This window comes from Tupaia chinensis, unplaced genomic scaffold (genome assembly GCF_000334495.1).
Source record: "Tupaia chinensis unplaced genomic scaffold, TupChi_1.0 Scaffold000597_1, whole genome shotgun sequence".
In the NCBI taxonomy this organism is placed as follows: domain Eukaryota; kingdom Metazoa; phylum Chordata; class Mammalia; order Scandentia; family Tupaiidae; genus Tupaia; species Tupaia belangeri.
This window is the reverse complement of record NW_006160114.1, coordinates 6,874,034-6,891,904: the sequence shown is the minus strand read 5'-3', so window position 1 is coordinate 6,891,904 and position 17,871 is coordinate 6,874,034. Positions and strand designations below refer to the sequence as shown.

Below are 17,871 nucleotides of genomic sequence, written 5' to 3'. Positions count from 1 at the left end.
GTTCATCAAAAACAGAATAAAGAGATGAAAAGTCAAGCTAAAGGGAAGAGATATTGAATGTATTAATGAGTACATATCCAATCAAGACTTATATCTAAAACATACACAGAATTTTTACATATTAACAAGATAATGATAGATAATCCTAATAAAAATGGCAAATCCTTCGTATACATATTTAACAACAACAACAAAAAAGATAAAAAAGATGATATAAAATGGTCAACTTCTCATCAGGGAAATGAAAATTCTAATATATTTTGATATACAGAACAGAAAAGTATGCTTGCGAATCACTTATCTAATGAAGAAATTTGTATCTAGAATATATTTTAAAACTCCTGCAACTCAGTAATAAAAAGGGAAATACCCTTATTGGCATTAAATAGGCAAAAGATGTGAAGACATTTCTCCAAAGAAGATATACCAATGAATACCCAGTAGGCATATGAAAATAACCAATATGCACATGAAAAGATGGTCAACATCATTAGCCATCTCAGAAATGCATATTTTTTAAAAGTTTGCTTTTTTATTTGCCTTAGGGTCCGAACACTCACCAGAGACAGAGAGAGAATGTGAGAAATCACCCCTTCCTCCCCAGGGAGATGGCTACATCACAATCACTTCTCCATTCTTCTCTTGGGATTTTGGGTATACATGCACTTGCGCCTTACATAATTTTCAAGCCGCCAGGTCCAGGATTCAAATCACCATCAGCCATATGGGAATCCAATACACCTCAACCATCTAAACCAAGTGCTGGCCCCCAGAAATGTAAATTTAAAAAATATATTTCATACTCCCTTAGAGGGCTAGGATTCTGCCACCCTGACAGGAGAATGAAGAAGGGATTGCAACATGGCCATTCCCCTTGAGGGGTACACATTCTTCTTCTCTTTCTCTATGTTGTCTAACTCTGTCTCTCTCTGGTGAGCATCCCGTAGCAATTAAAAAAATCTGGAGTGCTAGAATTAAAAAGACATATAAAACAAATATTAGCAAGGCTGTGGAAAGATTAGAACCCTCAAATACTATATATGGAAATGTAAAATGGTTAATTCACTTTGGAAAACAATGGCAGTTCCTCACAGGCCCAGCAAATTCACATCTAAGCATCTAACTCAAGAGAAATAAAACCAGGTCCATGAAAAACTATATTCATAAATATTAATAACAGAATTGTTTATAACAGTCAAATGAAGGAAAATAAATGTCTATAGACTAATGTCTACATCGATAATGTGGTATTGATGGGGTACATACAAGCAATTAAATATTATTCAGCCACAAAGAGGAATAAAGTTCTTAGACATGCAATAACATGGATGAACCTTGAAAAAAATATGTTAAACAAAATATATCAAAAACAAAATGAAAATACTGTATAATTCTACTTACATAAAGTATCTGTAATAGCAAACTCATAGAAACAAAAATACAGGTACCTTTTGGGTAGGATATAGGCAAGATACTTGGTCATAAAACAACCACATCATGGAATAAAAAAAATAAATGCCCAATAAATAAATATAGAAATATATCCAATCTTATTTAAAAAATCTAAAAAAGCAGTACAAATTAAAATCACGATACAATCACACCTGCTAAACTGGATTTATAATTTTAACAATGTTAATTTTTAAAAAGGGAAAGAACTTAATATATCTTTATATTTGAAGACTTTAAAATATTTCTAATTTTAACCTAACTTTTAAGTGTAAAAGAACGTTCACTTTAGAGTTATGTTGACAAATCTTCAGTATATAAATGAAGAGTATTAAAGAAGTCCTGTCATGCACAGTAAACTGACAAAGGCATTTCATATTATAATTCATATAAAATGTAGCCTATCATCTATCCTCTACACTCACCTAAATTCTTTCTTTTTTTTTTTTCTTTTTTTGGAGATGTTTTTGCTATAGGGTGCATGCACTTGCCAGAAAGACAGAGAGAGAGAGACAGAAAGTGAGAAATCTCCACCCTGGAGGGGATGGCCACACCGCAATCCCTTCTCCTCCATTCTCCTCTCAGGACCTTGGGCACACACACACACACACACACACACACATACATGCAGCTGGCACGAGTTTAAGCCACTGGGTCTGGGACTGTGGTTGACTACATGGTAGTCCAGCGACATTGCCATTACGCCAACTGCTGGTCCTTAAACTTACCTAAATTCTTAAGACTTTAGATATTGAAAAATAATATTCTATCACAAAAACAAAACAAAACAAAACAAAAAAACAACCAGGGCCAGTTGGTGGTAACGTAACTGGATCCACATAAGGAAGGTCCTAGGTGAGCATTCTAGGACCATCTGGCACATGTGTCCATGATCTGGATTGGTGAGAATGGGGTTAATTACACTGTGAAGACATTGTTGGGGGTTCCATGGATCTGTTGGGGATGCCTGCCTGTTTTTTTCTTTCTCTTTCTTTTTCATGGAAGAAACAAACTTTTTAAAAACTATTAAAAAATACAGATGCACACACACACAAAATACTACTAAGACTGATCTACTTAATAATCTACTACTTCTCAATCACCAATCCTTAAAGAAAGAACAGCACTTACTCCAAAGAAAAGACAGGTTACAAGTATTTCAAATGTAAAACAATTGGAAGCCAGGACCAGATGGCAGAGCAGTTACATTGCTGGACTCTCACATGGCTGCAAGATCTGGAGTTTCAGACCAGTTCCTTGAAACTCATGTCAGGCGCCTGTGCCCAAGATTCCAGGAGAATAGAGGAGAAGTGACTGCACTGTGGCCAACCCCCGTAGGGGATGACTTCTCACCTTCCCTCTCACTCTCTCTCTCTCTCTCTCTCTCTCTGGCGAGCACTCACATCCTAAAGCAAAAATCTCATTAAAAAAAAAATTGGAAGTAAAATAAAAACTACTTCCAATAGTCTTATCAATTTTCTTTCCCAAGATAAAAAGAGGTTTATTCCTCTTAGCTGTACTACTATTATTTCTCTTTTTATGGAAAGGTTTTTGCTATAGGGCGTGTGAGCTCGCCAGAAAGACAGAGAGAGACAGAAAGTGAGAAATCACCCCATAGGAGGTATGGTCACGCCGCAATCCCTTCTCCTCCATTCTCCTCTTGGAATCTTGGGCACACAAGCACACGTGCCTGGAGTGAGTTTAAGCCACCAGGTCTGGGACTCGAACCACAGTCAACTACATGGGAGTTCAGCAACATAGCCATTATGCTAACTGCTGGTCCCTGTACTATTATTTCTCAAATAGTTTTATTTTCAGGCCTGCTACATATTAAAGAGTTAACTGATAAAAAGAGGTTTAAGAGTGACAATGAGGATATTCTTTATAAACATTTTTATTCATAAAATAGAACTTTAACTTTTAAAAGGACTCACATGATAGAACCAAAATCTTATGAGACCACAATCAGAAATTTAGCATTCATTACCATGAAAGTACACTTATGACTAAAGCAAAGGAGGTAATTTTACAAAAAGAAACAAAACGTACACAAAATGGGAAAAACTAAACCCATCTAATTTGTAGTGTTTATGCTCTGAAATAATTAGAAAAAGCTACTTAAAATACATTAAAAGATGGGACCCAGCAGTTAGCGCAGTGGCTATGTCGCTGGACTCCCACGTAGTCGACCGCGGTTCGTGTCCCGGACCCGGTGGCTTAAAACTCACACCGGGCGCGTGTGCGTGCGTGCCCAAGATCCCGAGAGGAGAATGGAGGAGAAGGGATTGCTGCGTGACCATCCCACCTTGGGGGGTGATTTCTCGCTTTCTGTCTCTATGTCTCTCTGTCTCTCTGGTGAGCGTACGTGCCCTATAGCGAAAAAACCTCTCAAAAAAAAAAAACATTAAAAGCAGCAACAATGAGCACAAAACTGTAGTTTTACTACAAAATAAAATTTTGACATTATATTGAAATAATTGAAAAACAGAAAACACTAAAATGTAAACCTATTTAAGCTAAACAAACAATAAGACTTTTAAGAAACCTATTTTGAATGTAAAATAGCAGAGGAACAACTAGAAAAAAATAATACTTATGATTTGAATGAGAAGTAGATGAGAGAATTTTTCTCTAATGTCTACTTTCACTCAAAACGCATATGTACACTAATACCCAGCTGAATATACTTATATCTAAGCGTATAATGGAAAAATATTTGATCATTAGCAAACAATATGATCATTGCAATGGGAAATGAAACTACAGACAAAAGACAGTGATTATCAGCTGTCCAACAGTGAAGGCTATACAAAGAACAATCAATACATGTCACTTACCTTTTCAAGTAAGTAGCCAATGACTAAAAAGCCTTTTCCTCCCAGCATCTGTTCTTGCATGGCTACTGAACTTTTAAATAGTCAGGAACGCCAAAAGAGTAGCACTGCATGTAAAGTACAGATAATTTCATTATGCAATCATCAACCATTTATTATAACCACCGTTTTCCTATTTGATATTTTGTTATGCCAAAAGATAACAACCATATATCAAATCTAACCTCTATTTTGCTGACAATGAGTATTATATATTATATAAGAATGTTTCTTTCCTTAAGCATGAAAAAAATTAGTTTTATCTTTTTCAAATCAAATATAATAAACTGAATCATAACAGTATAGTTTTTTTAAAGTCCAAGGTAAAATATCAAAGTTTATTTAAATAAATATGTATATTTCCTGCTTCGTGTAAATCTAATATAAGAAACACAAGCATGAGTCACTTTTCTGTAATAAAGACTGTATTATAATATTATTTTGAATACCAAGCTACCATAGAGGCTTTAAATTATGTACACGATATTACTTCGGAAGAAAACACCTATTTTCACATGAACTTTTTACTTAGACCTATTTTCAAAAACATTTTGTTCAAAAAATACAGGGAAATATAAAACATGTCACATATGTCCATGTATGCCCTCAGAAAAGCACGTGAGAACACATAAGAGAAATGAGTTATGTAAGACTGAAATAAAAAGTGGCAACTAACAACACAATGTATACACAAACACACAAAGGTACGCAGATATATGGCAGACAGAGATTAAACACCTGATATGTCTGCTGAATTCATGAATGAATGAAGAAACAAAATAAATTATTGCATTGAATTAAGTTTTGATAGTGTATTACTTCACAAATTCACATATAAGAATTTTAAACCAGCAGCACTGATGAAATACTCCTGACAATGAAAATACATATTCCTCAATTTCTTGTGTTTCATGTAGTTTATAATAAGTAGTATAAAGTAGAATTATCAGGAATTAAATAATATCTATTTATAACATAGATTATCTATTTATATCCACAAGAAAGAGTAAAACCATGAATTTCTAAACATATTTTAAATGTCTAAAAATTCATTCTTACAAGTATTTTAAAAAAATTGATCCATGTGGAAAACTTGAAAACTATTAAAATCCAAAAGAAATTTTCAGTTATTCTAATCTGAATTAATTCAGCTCTTCTGGTTTCAAATGAAATATCTTTCGCTGATGATGTGGCTGTATTTGTTCATATCATAAATGTTCTCATATTAGAACCAATAGCAAAATTATCATTATTATAAAAATTGCTAGTTTAATGGACTACATAATATTAGCTAGAAAAAATATAGTATACAGAAATAAAGTCCTTCACTACAGGAAATTATAATTCAATTATATTAACTGGCCCAATAGCCTTAAGTCACAAAAACATGTAAACTAATATTACAAATCAATGATATTCTTTTACTCTATCCTTAAGTAAAAGGTAGACCTTTACAAGAAAAAGTACTACTACCAAGGAATCCCCTGGGATTTTTTAAAAGTTTCCATTAAGAAGCACAGCTATTAAGCAATCTAGCCCATTTTAAGTCAATTGAATAAATAGTCAAGGTAAAACTTCAGAAATAATTATTTAAATATTATATTACATATAACACTTCTGCCTAAGTATTCTAAAAGAAAAAAGAAAACTACTGCATAGATATAAAATTTCCTTATCTGTTCAGGGAATTCATACCTACATCTGAGTTAGTGATTTATGGGGAAAGTGGATTTCTAAACATCAGCACCCTGAAAATTAAAAACTACAGATATCTCACTGTGGTCCCTACAGTCCAAGAAGAAAAGGCAAAAAGTATTTCTTATAATAAATCACCCTCCTAAAATGACAAGGATGCCATGGATTTACTTATTCTTTTATGTCAAAAGGATTACTCATTCTCAAGCATCTAATAAATTAACTCAGATCTCTAAATACAGTAGAGTTCCAGCCTAAAAATAGAAATATCTATTATTATCTATTATTATCCCAGAATCTTAGCACATGACTGTGCTACCCATAAAGTGTTAATTCACTTCAATATTAACCATGACCACAATTGAAAAGTCACATGTATTCACTAAAAAAAAAAAGTGTTTTCATTTATACCTAAAACCCAATGCAATTGCAATACCATATCTTTTTAAAATATCTTTAAAATAAGGTATATTTGACATGGTGGACGTAATAGTAAATAGATGGCCATCTTCGAAGAGGTACATTTTCAAACATAATTTAACAAACTTACCAGTAACTAAAATGCATCGGATTGCTGCAGGGCTCACAATATACTTGCAAAATTCTGTGTACTGCCATACAAAATTTCTCTCCATTCTTGCCTATTTCCAACTCCCCTAGATACAAAGGCAAATATAAAGGATACTTCAGCCCATTCCTATATCTCCTACATACCACTTCCTGTCTAGAACACAGTTCATCTGTAGAGGATCTAAATATATAGGATAAACCAAAAAAGCAAGTATCTGTGTCAGCTGAAACATACAACACAGAACATTCTCTTGAAAAGTATAGCAATACCTACGAGTAGATGTTCAGAATCTTTTACTTGATAAATAAAAAGTGTACTGATGATATAATATTGCTAAACTTTCCAACAGACAAACTATAACACATCGCGTTCTGTACCACTTCTACTTTAAGAATGATTAAGGGTTTTTAATCCTGTCTCCTCCTTATAAAAATGACACTAATGATCTATTGTGCGTTTCTTAAAAATAATTACCATCTTTCAATTATCAATCAGCTTCAATTAAGGAAATAATATTTATGTCAAGTATCAAGCTGTAAAGAGCTAGCACTTAGCAAAAAAATAAAGAAAAGAAAAATGAAAGAAATAATATAATACATCTAAGTGACTTAGCATATTATTTCTCCAGAGCTTTCTGGTCCATATTATTAGGAATATCAACAGTCTTGGCCCACAAATACCTGAGAATATTAGTAATTATATATCTACATAACTAATTTGTTTCTAATAAAAACATAAATGCTACCTTTAATTTCCTTAGAATTTATATAAAAATAGATTTTCACTTGATTTTACTATAACTCAATCCATTTCAACGTGTCCATTATTTAAGTTTCTAAAATAAGTCATGTAATGTGGCCCAAAAGTTTTATTATCTTTGAGCTAACTTTTATTACTTAAAGATGCTCTATATCCTAAAGATACAGTTTATAACCTAAAAGATTAACAAAATATATAAACTATGTTCACTTAAAAGGCAGCCCTTAGAAGACAGAAACTAGCTGTTACATTGACTTTGTACTGAAACAAGCGGAATACCATAGCTAGAATAAAAAGCCTCTTAAGAGGAATGGGACTAACTAATGTAAAAATTAAATATTCTGCCTGAGATCCAATACCTCCTCCCACCTTTAAAAGCATGTGTTTAATCTCTTTAGAAATATTAATGGCAAAGTAATGGTCAGAATAAACTCAGACGTAAATGAAGTTTCAAAGAAGATTTAAGGTCTAAATAAAAGGGGGAAATATTTGACACTTTCTGGAGGTTTCATCTCTTAAGCAGCCAAATTCAATATTGAACTCTTTCAAAAGATGGTTAAAATCATGTAAAATATCTAATACTATAATCTTTATTCTACTTCACTACAAAATTCTTCCTAAACAAGTGAGTATAGTAGAAATAAACCTGTAAACAAAATCGACTCAACTATCCAAGATAATTTCACACCCCTCAAATCTCAAAGTTAGAATATAACATCCTTTAGAGTAAAAAATTGAAAGGTTTAAACCAAAAGTTTCTAACTTCAATTCATCCAGCAATCACTGTTAGACAATGTATTCCTAACAATGTGCTCTCAGAGAAGACCACTGTCTATATACTCAATGAAGCCTGACACACACACAGGCACATTCATCAGTGCAGACATCAAGTGATGTTACAAGACATGCCAAAGTAAGTAAAATACATTCATCTGCAGAGTCAAATAAGAAAAATAGTGAAATGCAACAGAGTAAAATGCAGGACAGATGGAATACAGAGAGCGACACATGGAATCACTAATCACTGTCCCTCGTCATAAAATACCTCCTTAGTAATTCCTACCTTTTCCTTCAGCCTAATAAAGAAGCAGACAAAATTTATAAATTTAATTACTACTACTGTCATGGATATTTAAGAGTATTCTTTAGAGGCTCTACTTACAGTTAAGCTATTATACATTTATAATGCCCTATGTTTTGTAACAGATTTAGATTTTTATATTTTATCAGCCTTATTTCAGAAAAATACACTATAGTGTAAATAAAGAATAAAAAATTGTTATCAACTGGGGACCAGCAGTTAGCGTAATAGCTATGTTGCTGGACTCCCATATAGTCGACTGCGGTTCGCGTCCCGGACCCGGTGGCTTAAAACTCACGGCGGGGCTTTCTCTTGCGCGGCCATCGCCAGAGCTGCAGCGGCCAAAATGAAGTTCAATCCTTTCCTAACTTCTGACCAAAGCAAGAACCGTAAAAGGCATTTCAATGCACCTTCCCACATCCGAAGGAAAATAATGTCTTCCCCCCTTTCCAAAGAGCTGAGGCAGAAGTACAACGTGCGATCTATGCCCATCCGAAAGGATGATGAAGTTCAGGTTGTGCGAGGACACTATAAAGGTCAGCAAATTGGCAAAGTGGTCCAAGTTTACAGGAAGAAATATGTCATTTATATTGAGCGGGTGCAGCGGGAAAGGCTAATGGCACAACGGTCCACGTGGGGATTCACCTCAGCAAGGTGGTTAGCACCAGACTAAAGCTGGACAAAGACCGCAAAAAGATCCTTGAACGGAAAGCCAAGTCTCGCCAAGTAGGAAAGGAAAAGGGCAAATATAAGGAAGAAACGATTGAGAAGATGCAGGAGTAAAATAATCTTATATGCCGTTCTTATTAAAAACTGCTAAAATGAAAAAAAAAAAAAAACCTCACGGTGGGCGCGTGTGCATGCGTGCCCAAGATCCCGAGAGGAGAATGGAGGAGAAGGGATTGCAGCGTGACCATCCCCCCTGGGGGGTGATTTCTCGCTTTCTGTCTTTCTGTCTCTCTCTGTCTGGAAAGCGAACATGCCCCGTAGCGAAAACCTCTCCAAAAAAAAAAAAAAAAATTGTGATCAACTGTATCAATTTGTCTTATAAACAGAATTTTAAATTTGCAACTATAAATGAATTAAAATTAGTACATAGTATTAACAGAATTTACAGTTTGAGAATACAGCTTTTTATATGCTCCTTTCATATATTTACTAAAAACACTTGATATTTACTAAATCATGCAAATACAAAATAAATAACTCTCACAGTTTATCCCAAGATACATACTACCCCCTACAATGCACAAAATGTCCTAGTCAGTTTGTGAAAACTTCCTGGACCTCAATTATCAGAAAAGTCATGACAAATTTTTGCATAGAAGAACATAGAAAAAACAGTCGAGCCAATAAATGGCAACCTGTCATAAGCACAGGCTAAATTACATGAATATTTTAGAAGTTAAATAATGTAACTTTCTAACACCTACAGAGACCCTAAAAAGTTCAAAACTGGATTAAAAAAAAAGGTTATAATTACACATGGGTGATAGTTACTATATGCTAATGTCTTCAAGGTCAAAACATGCTACAGATGAAATCCAAATGGGTCAATCCATTATCTAGGTGCTGGCTCAACTTACAGCTAAGCCCAGAACCTACTGAACAAAAACAGGATTAAAAAAAAAATCCTAAATGTGCTGAAATTAGCAAATATAAGAAAACAAATAGAAAAACAGCTCACAACACAGAAAGCTGAAATAATTACTTGATGTTAGGTTTTACACATGCTCAGGTTTTTATATTCTTTTTTATATTTAGTTTTAGTTTATAACTGATCATGTAGTAAAACTAATCTATCCATGCCTCCCTCTAAACCGTTTGGTGTACCGTTCTGAAATGTTAACAGATACATAGATTATCGTAAAGTACTACCACACTCAAGACACAGACCAGTTCCATCCCATCAGAAACTCACTCCCTTTATAACTTTATCACCCCACTGTCTCAATGCCCATCATGCTGGGTAACTTTCTAACTCTTCTCCATTGCCACAGTTTTGACCTTTTAAGAATTTCATATAAATGGAATCATATAGTATATAACCTTGTGAGACTCTCTTCTTGATCTCAGCATATTGCCTTTGAGATTCATCCAAATAGATATACATATCAAGAACTCATTTCTTTAAATTGATGAGTAGTATTCCATGATATGAATCACGTACCAATTTGTGATCCATTCAGCTATAAAAGGTATCTGGGTTATAGTATGGCAACTGTTAATAGGACTATTATTAGTAAAAAAAAAAATCTTCACACAAGTTTTTGTATCAAGGTTTTCATTTTTTTCTCATAAATATATATTGAGAGTATAAAGGATAAATTATAAGTGCATACTTAACATTAAATACACTGCCAAAATTGTATTTCAGAGAGGCTGTACTGCTGGGTAATCCCATAAGTAATGTATTCCAGCTGCTCTGCACATCCTAGGCGGCATTTGGCATCCCAAGTATTTGTTTTGGCCATTCTACTAGATATGTCATGATGTAATGATATCTCATAGTGGTTTCATTATATATTCGCCTATAGTCTAATAGTGGACATCTTTTTATGAACTATTTTGACATATTTTTATTCTCTCCAGTAAAATGTCTGTTCAGATCCTTTGACCATTTGTATTTTATTTCATTTTATTATTATTTTTTTTTTTTAGATTTTTGCCATAGGGTACATGCACTTGCTGAAAACACACACAGAGAGAGAGAGAGACAGAGAGAGAGAGAAAGAGAGAGAGAGACAGAGAGAGAGAGGAAAGGAGAAATCACCCCTGCGGGGGGGATGGACACATTGAAATTCCTTCTTCCTCAATTCTGGAATTTTGGACATGCACACACCTTCCCCAGTCTGATTTTCAAGTCTCTGGGTCTGAGACTCAAACTGTGGAGTTGGCCACGTGGGATCTAGCTGCCTTAACCTTCACGCTACCTGCTAGTCCCCTTCTATCATTTAAAAAAAAAAAAAAAACAGGATTATTTACTTACTGTTGAGAGATGAGAGACCTTTATATAGTCTTAATATAAATTTTTTGTCAAAAGGAGATTTTTCTAGTATTTTCTTCCAGTCTATCGCAAGTCTTTTCACTGCATCTTTTCTAAGACAATGGTGAAATCAAACCAACATTTATCAGGTTTTTTCTTTTATAAATTATGCTTTTGGTGTCACATTTAAAGATTGCCTAACAAAGATCACATGGATTTCCTCCTATGTTTTTTCTCTAAAAGTTTTATAGTTTCATGTTTTATAATTAGACTTCATTTTTTAGCTAATTTTTGTATAAGTTTGGAGATTTAGGTCAAGGATTTCAATATATGGCTTTTCTTTGTCCAACAAAGTGCTTTTGCACCTCTGACAAAAAATCATATTTCTTGGGAACCAGCAGTTAGCGTAATGGCTATGTCGCTGGACTCCCACGTAGTCAACCGCAGTTCGTGTCCTGGACCCTGTGGCTTAAAACTCACGCCGGGCGCGTGTTCGTGCGTGCCCAAGATCCCAAGAGGAGAATGGAGGAGAAGGGATTGCGGCATGACCATCCCCTCTGGGGGGTGATTTCTCGCTTTCTGTCTCTCTGTCTCTCTGTCTGTCTGGCGAGCACACGCGCCCTATAGAAACCTCTCCAAAAAAAAAAAAAATCATATTTCTTATGTATACAGAAGATTATATTCCCAATCTTTCTTACAGTTAGTCATGTAACTAAATCAACAAAATAAATATAGAAGTTTTTTATAGGTTCCAATAGTGAAAAGTTAATGTAATAGGTCATTAGGAAAGTCATGGCACATTTTTGCATAGAAAAATACATAATAACTTTCCCAGTGACCTAATGTAATTCTCTAGCCATTCTCTTCCTCTCATGCAGCAACTACAGCCTATTCTAAAATACAATAATAGGATCCAAACACCCTAGAATTAATTCTTGGGTAAAATATACTTGGTCACATGAACAATATATAAACTGTTATTACAAAAAGTGCCAAGATTTCAGGGTTATTTTGATATCACTAGCCTATACTAACTAATATAAGCAGACTTTTTATTTATTTGTTTGTTTATTTTTAAATGTGGAAGGAAATGCAAAGTGTTTTTTAATTATTTTAATTAACTTTATTTATTCATTCATTTATTTATTTCAATTTGACCAGAGAAGGGATAGAATGTGAGAAAGAGAGAAGAGAGAGAACGAGCAAGCCGCCAGGTCCGGGACTTGTACCACAGTCGGCCATGTGGGAATCCAGCACCCTTAACCACCAAGCAACTTGCCAGCCCATGCATACTATTGTGCAGGTCAGAGATTTATTCTATTGTCCTTGTCAAATTAACATCTAATTCTTATTTATCCTTTATATCAAATACTGCAGTATACTTGAGTCGCACACTCTGGAAATACCAAATTCTAAGTTCCCCCAGAGCAATACCCTGCATTTTCCTAAGAAGAAACTATTCATAATGCCACCAGCCAAAATAATTTGACAAATATAACACTTACTCACATATGGCTATATCTAACAGTAAACATTGGTAAAATATTACCACAGCTCAACACGCATAACATCTTACTGGATGTCATCACAAAACCTTATCTCTCTCCTATACAAGGTCTTTCCACAATTCTTGTATCAAGTTTTCCTGATTATGTTAAATCTGTTATCTTCTTTTGCCTTGAAAAATTAAATACTTATTTGGAGTATACTACTGCAGATTATAGAAAACAAACAATACTCAATTGCTTATTATAGTACTTTTTCAATATCACAGCAGCTAGTTTGCCTCTGTGACTGCAATGACAGAGATATTTCCATCCTCCACATTATATTCCTGCCTACCACCATTCTAAGTGCAACCTCAGAAACCATCATAAAAACTTTAGAATTGAATTCTTCTCTAAGTTAAAGCAACCTTACCCACTAATAAAGAAAAACTGCAAAGGAAGAATCAGGATCAGGTCAAATTCAATAATATTTTTACCACAAAAACAAATACAAATGTCAAAATGGAATTCAAAAATAATAAATATCTAGGATTTAAAGAGAAATTGGACTTTAATAATCACATACCCACAACTGTGATGAGATACTTTGCCCCTACTAAAGAAAACAGGACTTCTTCTATTCTCCAATAAATTACTAAGGGTGATACAAAAGTTACTTCTTCAACACCCTAACAGCACTCCACCTACAAGGCATTTATGTGTGTATGTATGTGTATGTATGTATATATTTCATTAGAGGTTTTTTTTTTTTTTTTTGAGAGGTTTTTCGCTATAGGGCGCGTGGACTCGCCAGACAGACAGAGATAGACAGAGAGACAGAAAGCGAGAAATCACCTCCCAGGGGGAATGATCACGCCGCAATCCCTTCTCCTCCATTCTCCTCTCGGGATCTTGGGCACGCACCCAGCGTGAGTTTTAAGCCACCGGGTCCAGGACGCGAACTGCGGTCGACTACGTGGGAGTCCAGCGACATAGCCATTATGCCAACTGCTGGTTCCCTATTTCATTAGAGGTTTTAAACTGGCAGTTCCTTTACAAGTATAATAAGCTCTATTGATAAACTCAGAAGATCAAAATCAAGATCTACAATATTCAATCTGATGTTGAATCCTCATTGAAGTTCTACTGGGACTTGCTGGAAGGGGCTACCACATAAGATATTAACAGTACCAAATCCTGTGTCCCATGCCAAAAATATCTGGCACCAAATACATATATGTATCTCATATTTGATTTACACATTCATTTCACAGGACCCAATCAGTGCTGAACTTATCCTTGGTTTCCTGACTACTGATATCAGTCTACTAAAATTCCGTGCATTCCTAAACCTAATTAACAATGAGGTCTTCAACTACATAAAAGATGTATTAACTAATGCACTTGGTTTTCCGAGTTATCAGAGGTACATGACAAATACCTAAATCAGCTTTGAGCTAGCTATACCATCAAAAAGGACACTCTTACTCCTCAGCAAGTTTCTTCTTCCATATGAGCCTAATTGTGACCTGCTCTACAACTTAAGTTCGAGCTACCTTGTAAAAAAAACTAGAGCTTATGGGTTAAAACACAGACTTTGCTGACAACCTCCATCAGACAAGGTCTCAACCTTCTTTTCCCATCAGATAAATAAGCCACACTCAAGACCCCAAATCCTATCCCTCAAAAAATTTCAAAGCAATCCTGTGAAGGATTTTAATGTTTCCAAATGTTGGGTCTAAGGGTATCAATACAGAGATCCTCAATGATATAACCTGTATAAATAATATGCACAGTCTTCAAAAGAGTTCGTAGAAAAATGTTTAGTATAAAAAAGCATGAATGGATTTCAAAATGTTTCTATTTACTTCTTCCATGACAGAAAGAGCAACAAGACAAAGGCATTCCCAACAGAATCCCCACGCTACAATCCTGGCCTCAATTAGCCTCAGATTCTGGCCTCAGTTAGCTGCAGATCCCGGGCATGTATATTCCTAGTATATTCAGGAAGGTGTCCGGATACAAATTGGGAATTGGGAACTTTCATATGAATCAGCCTCACAAAGCATTAGATTACTACTCTGTGCCATCATCTGGCCCCATGGACTTCAATTTTTTTTTTTTTTTTGAACCAAAACAAACTCATACATAATTCTACTTTTTCATTAACTTTTTGAAGATTCCACCTAGGTAAGGCAATGAACTACAAAGACCAAGGTTGCCCATATAATATGCATATGAAACCGAGTAATTTTAATTCAAAAACCTTAATACAGTACCCTACTCCTCAGCTCTCTCCAGAAAATAATTTAAAAATACTTTGCCTATGTATCGGGCAACTACTGAAAAGAGAGTTGTGAAAATTGCACAGTACGAATAGACAAGCATCTGTATCAATATATTTTTTTTTTTAAGCAAGAGAGATTTTTGCTATACAGAGCGTGCACTTGTCGAAGAAACAGAGAGAGACAGAGAGACAGAAAGCGAGAAATCATCCCCTAGAGGGGATGGCCACACTGCAATCACTTCTCCTCCATTCTCCTCTTGGGATCTTAGGTATGCATGCACATGAGTCTAGTGTGAGTTTTAAGCCACTGGGTCTGGAACTCAATCCACAGTCAATGTGTTAGTCCAGCGATGTAACCATTTCACCATCTGCTGGTCCCTGTACCCATACTTTAAGCAGCTCTCGAATTTCACAAATGAAGACTCTACTTAAACTTCTTAATGAAAGAATCAGAGCAGCTGATGCTATAGAAAATTCATCCCTCTAGTCATGCAACATGTCCTGATTCTTCCTGTAGAAAAATACTAAAACATCTATGAAGTAAGTAAAAATAAATAGTTGTATGGGGACCTCCAATCCAAAAACCAAATCAAAATTTTAGGGGACATTTTGGAATAGGTTATTAAGGATGCAACCTACTTCCTAAAGAAAATATGACAAACACAGTGAACTATTTTGTACAGTTTCTATGCAGTTTAATTAAAATGATTTTTTTCTAGCCAGAAAGGAAAATGTGCTTTCATATTAAAAATTATCGGCCCAGTATTCTACATAAGAGAGAATACCCACACCCCACACTTTAAATCTTATATTAAAAAGAAAGAAACTCCAAAACCACAGAAGACCAAAAAAAAAAAAAACCTATAATTATTTATGACTTCATTTTAAATGAGATACTTATTATGTATTTCAGAGTGAATATGTGAGTTTTCTCTTTCAACAGTCTATGTTAACTAGTTTGTAGGCTATGTTTACTTTACACTAAGCATTGATTTATGATTCTATTCCCATTCTTTTGTCTTTTGTATTTTCCTATGTGCATTATATTTTTTATTTTTACTTTCTCCAGTAAATCCAAAATAAGGAATATATATGCTATTTTTAATTCAACTAACAATTACCTAAAAGACAGAAAAGTATTCTGTTTTTGTTTCCCTTCTGGAGGAATTTTTATTTCAGAATCTAATATGCTAGTCAAAAATATAGATTTTGGTGATCATATCTAAATTCTGATAGTCTCTTAATGCCAGCTTTATAGTATTCTGGTCTATTTCATAAAGGATAACTTTTTTTCACTTTATCAAAATTTTCTTCTGAATCAGTTAGTAGGTGATTTTATAAGTCATCTTTCCCCTAGTCAAGGATACAGATTTCTTCCTATATACTGTAATACTTTCCTATAGGTTCTATGGGAAATTCCCTTATTCCCAATTACTGGGATTTCGTATCTCAAAAAGAAGGATGTAAATCTTGGGGCCAGCATATGACATAGAAGTGACATCACTGGACTTCCACATGGTCAAATGCAGTTCAAGACCTGGACTCGTGCCACCTACATGTGCATGCATGCCCAAGATCCCAGAGGAGAATGGAGGAGCAGGGATTGTGGGAATGCCAGCCCCCTGAAGGGGTTGATTTCTCACTTTTTCTCTCACTGTCTGTCTCTCTCCACAGCAAGTGCACATACCCTACGGCAAAAGACTCTATCCCCCACCCAAAAAAAGGTAAATGTAAAATGTATATCATTTCCCACTGACAAGAGATTCACATTCTACCCCCCACTTCTGTGAAATATGTTTTCCAACCCTTCTTCCTCCCCAACCTCCAGATTTCCCTGTAAATTTGTAAGTGACATGAAAGTCTTTTGTCTGAACATATTTCCATTCAGTTAAGGAAAAAGTGCCCATTAAACTTATATTTTTAAACCTTTCATTATATACTTTCAATCCAACTACTTAAAAAATGACATGGGAATGCTTTCCTACCAAAGAAGTAAAAAATCAGCTGTTTATGACGACAGCTTCTTTTATGGAAATTGCTGTTCTTATAAATAAAATATAATTATTAATTTGACTTCTAAAAGCACTTAAAATATTTTTTCAAGTTATAGCTTATTCAGTTATATTTCATTCACTTTCTTCATATTTCTAAAAGGAATGTACCACTGGCACTTATCAATGTTCTAATTTGCTTGTTTGACAGTTTTTTTAATTTACTAAATTGGTTATAAAACATTGTCTGAAATAAAATACAGACACAGAATGTGTATTTAATGCGTGTGTGTGTGTGTGTTGTGTGTGTGTGTGTGTGTGTATATACTATTATTAGAGAAGAAAAACTAATTTTTTTTTTTTTTTGGAGAGATTTTCACTATAGGGCGCATGCGCTCGCCAGACAGACAGAGAGAGACAGAGAGACAGAAAGTGAGAAATCACCCCCCAGGGGGGATGGTCACGCAGCAATCCTTTCTCCTCCATTCTCCTCTCGGGATCTTGGGCATGCACGCACACGCGCCCAGCGTGAGTTTTAAGCCACCGGGTCCAGGACACGAACCGCGGTCGACTACGTGGGAGTCCAGCGACATAGCCATTACGCTAACTGCTGGTTCCCGAAAAACTAATTTTTTTTTGAGAGGTTTTTTGCTATAGGGTGCGTGCGCTCGCCAGACCGACAGAGAGAGACA

The 17,871-nt window shown here is 34.9% G+C and overlaps 1 protein-coding gene and 1 pseudogene across 1 annotated transcript in view; one reads left to right on the top strand and one right to left on the bottom strand.

Annotated features, from left to right (window-relative positions):
• Positions 1 to 17,871, bottom strand: part of LOC106735969 (neurobeachin-like) — a 176,659-nt gene that overhangs the window by 22,088 nt on the left and 136,700 nt on the right. The window contains 2 exon segments of the mRNA XM_014591546.1: positions 4,287 to 4,368; positions 4,370 to 4,390. Of these exon segments, the coding sequence (XP_014447032.1) occupies positions 4,287 to 4,368; positions 4,370 to 4,390 (103 nt within the window).
• On the top strand, positions 8,775 to 9,223 carry LOC106735974 (60S ribosomal protein L26-like; annotated as a pseudogene).